General features: G+C 61.4%; 1 protein-coding gene across 1 annotated transcript in view; it reads right to left on the bottom strand.

Annotated features, from left to right (window-relative positions):
• Positions 1–224: 224 nt before the first annotated feature.
• LOC103926437 (ectoderm-neural cortex protein 1-like) overlaps positions 225–1,953 on the bottom strand; it is a 4,225-nt gene continuing 2,496 nt past the window's right edge. The window contains 2 exon segments of the mRNA XM_009335299.1: positions 225–548; positions 551–1,942. Coding sequence (XP_009333574.1) covers positions 225–548; positions 551–1,798 — 1,572 coding nt within the window. The 5' untranslated portion in view covers positions 1,799–1,942.

The raw sequence follows: 1,953 nt of genomic DNA, 5'->3' as shown, positions 1-1,953 counted from the left end.
AGAGACGTTCTCTCTCCTGCAGGGTTTTAGATCCCAAACTACCAGCCTGGAAGCACGTTTCTGGAGCTGATGCTCGCACGAGGCTGTTCTCTAGGACAGCTCCAGTCCAGATCCACGTGCATCTGCCCCTCGGGGTTTAACCCTTGTGCAGCGCAAAGTTATATAGAGGAGCTCTGGGTTGATCCACAGCTAGTTACCTCCCAGGTTCTTCGCCACACGGTGACTCAGGCAGACAGGTACTTCCAGGTGCTGACGAAGGCGGTGGGGATGAGGGAATAAGGCACTGTCGTGACGCTGCTCCAGGTGTCGGACGATGGGTCGTAACAGTCCAGCGTTTTGCAGCGCTGAGCCCCGCAGTAGCCCCCCACCACGTACAGTCTGTTACCCGACGTAACAGCACGGCAGCTGATGCGCTTCGCGGTGACGTCCCCGAATTTGGACCACTGGTAGGTGTCACTGTGGAAGCGGTAAGCGGAGCTGGCGGAGAACTCCGTGTCCCCCCCGATGACAATGATGTGGCTGCCCAGATGACAATTATGTGGCTGCCCCCCACGGCGGCGGCCGTGTACCGCCAGGGCTGGGGGCAGCTGGCGGGCACCGTCCAGCGGTTCTGGCAGGGGTCGAAGCACTGCACCTTGGGCAGCTTCTCCTGGTTGGCGCTGGGGCCGCCGAAAACAAACAGCTTCATCTTGGCTCCCACCACGGCGGCGTTGCTTACGCCTTCTCGGAGAGGGGCCACCAAGGACCATTTGTCCAGCTGCGGGTCGTAGTGTTCGACTTGCTTGAGAGAGACGGAGGGAGAGGCCGGGAAGGCACCGCTCACCGCTGTGTGACCCCCCACCACGTACAGACAGTGGTCCAGCTCGGCGGAGCCGTGGCCAAACCGCGCCACCAGCATGGGGGCAGCTTTTGCCCACTCGTCGTGGAGGGTGTCGTAAACCCAGACGTCTTTGGAAGCGCCGTTCTCGGAGCCTTTGCCGCCGGTGATGTACACTTTGCACCCGATGGCGCAGGCACTGCACTCTTTACGAGGGCTTGGGATGTCGGCACGAGGAATGATCTCGCTGGTTTTATGATCCAGCATATAAATCTTGTCGCACATGAAGGTCTGGCCACCGAGCAGCAGCAGGGCCTGGCTGACCTTGCGGGGTCGGGCACAGCACCCTGTCACAAGGCCGTCGTTTTGCAGGATTTTCATTTTGCATCGTACGGCGTCGGCCACGATCTCCTCCCCCAGCTTGTGGCTGGGCACCCGCTTCTCGCAGGCCACTTGCTTCCGCAGGTAGGACTCGGGCAGGAGGGCCAGGCGGACGGAGCGCAGCAGCTCCGGCAGAACTTCATGGCGTCGGGGCAAATCGTACCGGATCCAACCTATAACAGCTTCGTAGACCAGCGTCTCATCCTCTACCTCCAGCTCTTCACTCTCCACCAGCTCCAGCAGCTTGTCTTTGGGCAGTCGGAGGAAGTCTTCGGTCTTGCAGAGCGAGGTGAAGTTGGCCAGCGCCATCCTCCAGGACAGCTCCAGCAGCCGCTCGCAGCAGTGGGCATCGGACAGCAGCAGCATGTTCAAGCAATTCCCAGGGTAGAGATTCTTCTCCAGAAAGTCGGCCGAAGCGTCCCGAATATCCTGAAACTGCAACATGTCCCCAGCCTCCAGCAAGGACTCCGCGTTCTCCTCGTTAATCAGCACCCGGGCCGAGTAGGCGTAGTCCAGCAGCAGCTCCAGCACCTCGGGGTGGAGGGAGTCGTGGAAGTTGACTTCGGCGTCTCTGCTCTCTTTCAGGCCCCCGCTGAACATAGCGTCGAAGTAGCGGCTGCAGGAGGCCAGGACGGCCCGGTGGCAGTGGAAGGCCTGGTTCCCCGCCCGCAGCACCACGTCGGTGAAGAGGTGCCGCTTGCGGAGCAGGTTGAGGTGGGGGAGGAGGCTGTCGGCGTGGCCCGGCTTGGGGGAGA

The sequence above is a fragment of the Pygoscelis adeliae genome, unplaced genomic scaffold, assembly GCF_000699105.1.
Source record: "Pygoscelis adeliae isolate BGI_AS28 unplaced genomic scaffold, ASM69910v1 Scaffold582, whole genome shotgun sequence".
Classification (NCBI taxonomy): domain Eukaryota; kingdom Metazoa; phylum Chordata; class Aves; order Sphenisciformes; family Spheniscidae; genus Pygoscelis; species Pygoscelis adeliae.
The sequence above is the reverse complement of the archived record's forward strand: the minus strand, read 5'-3'. Positions and strand labels throughout refer to the sequence as shown.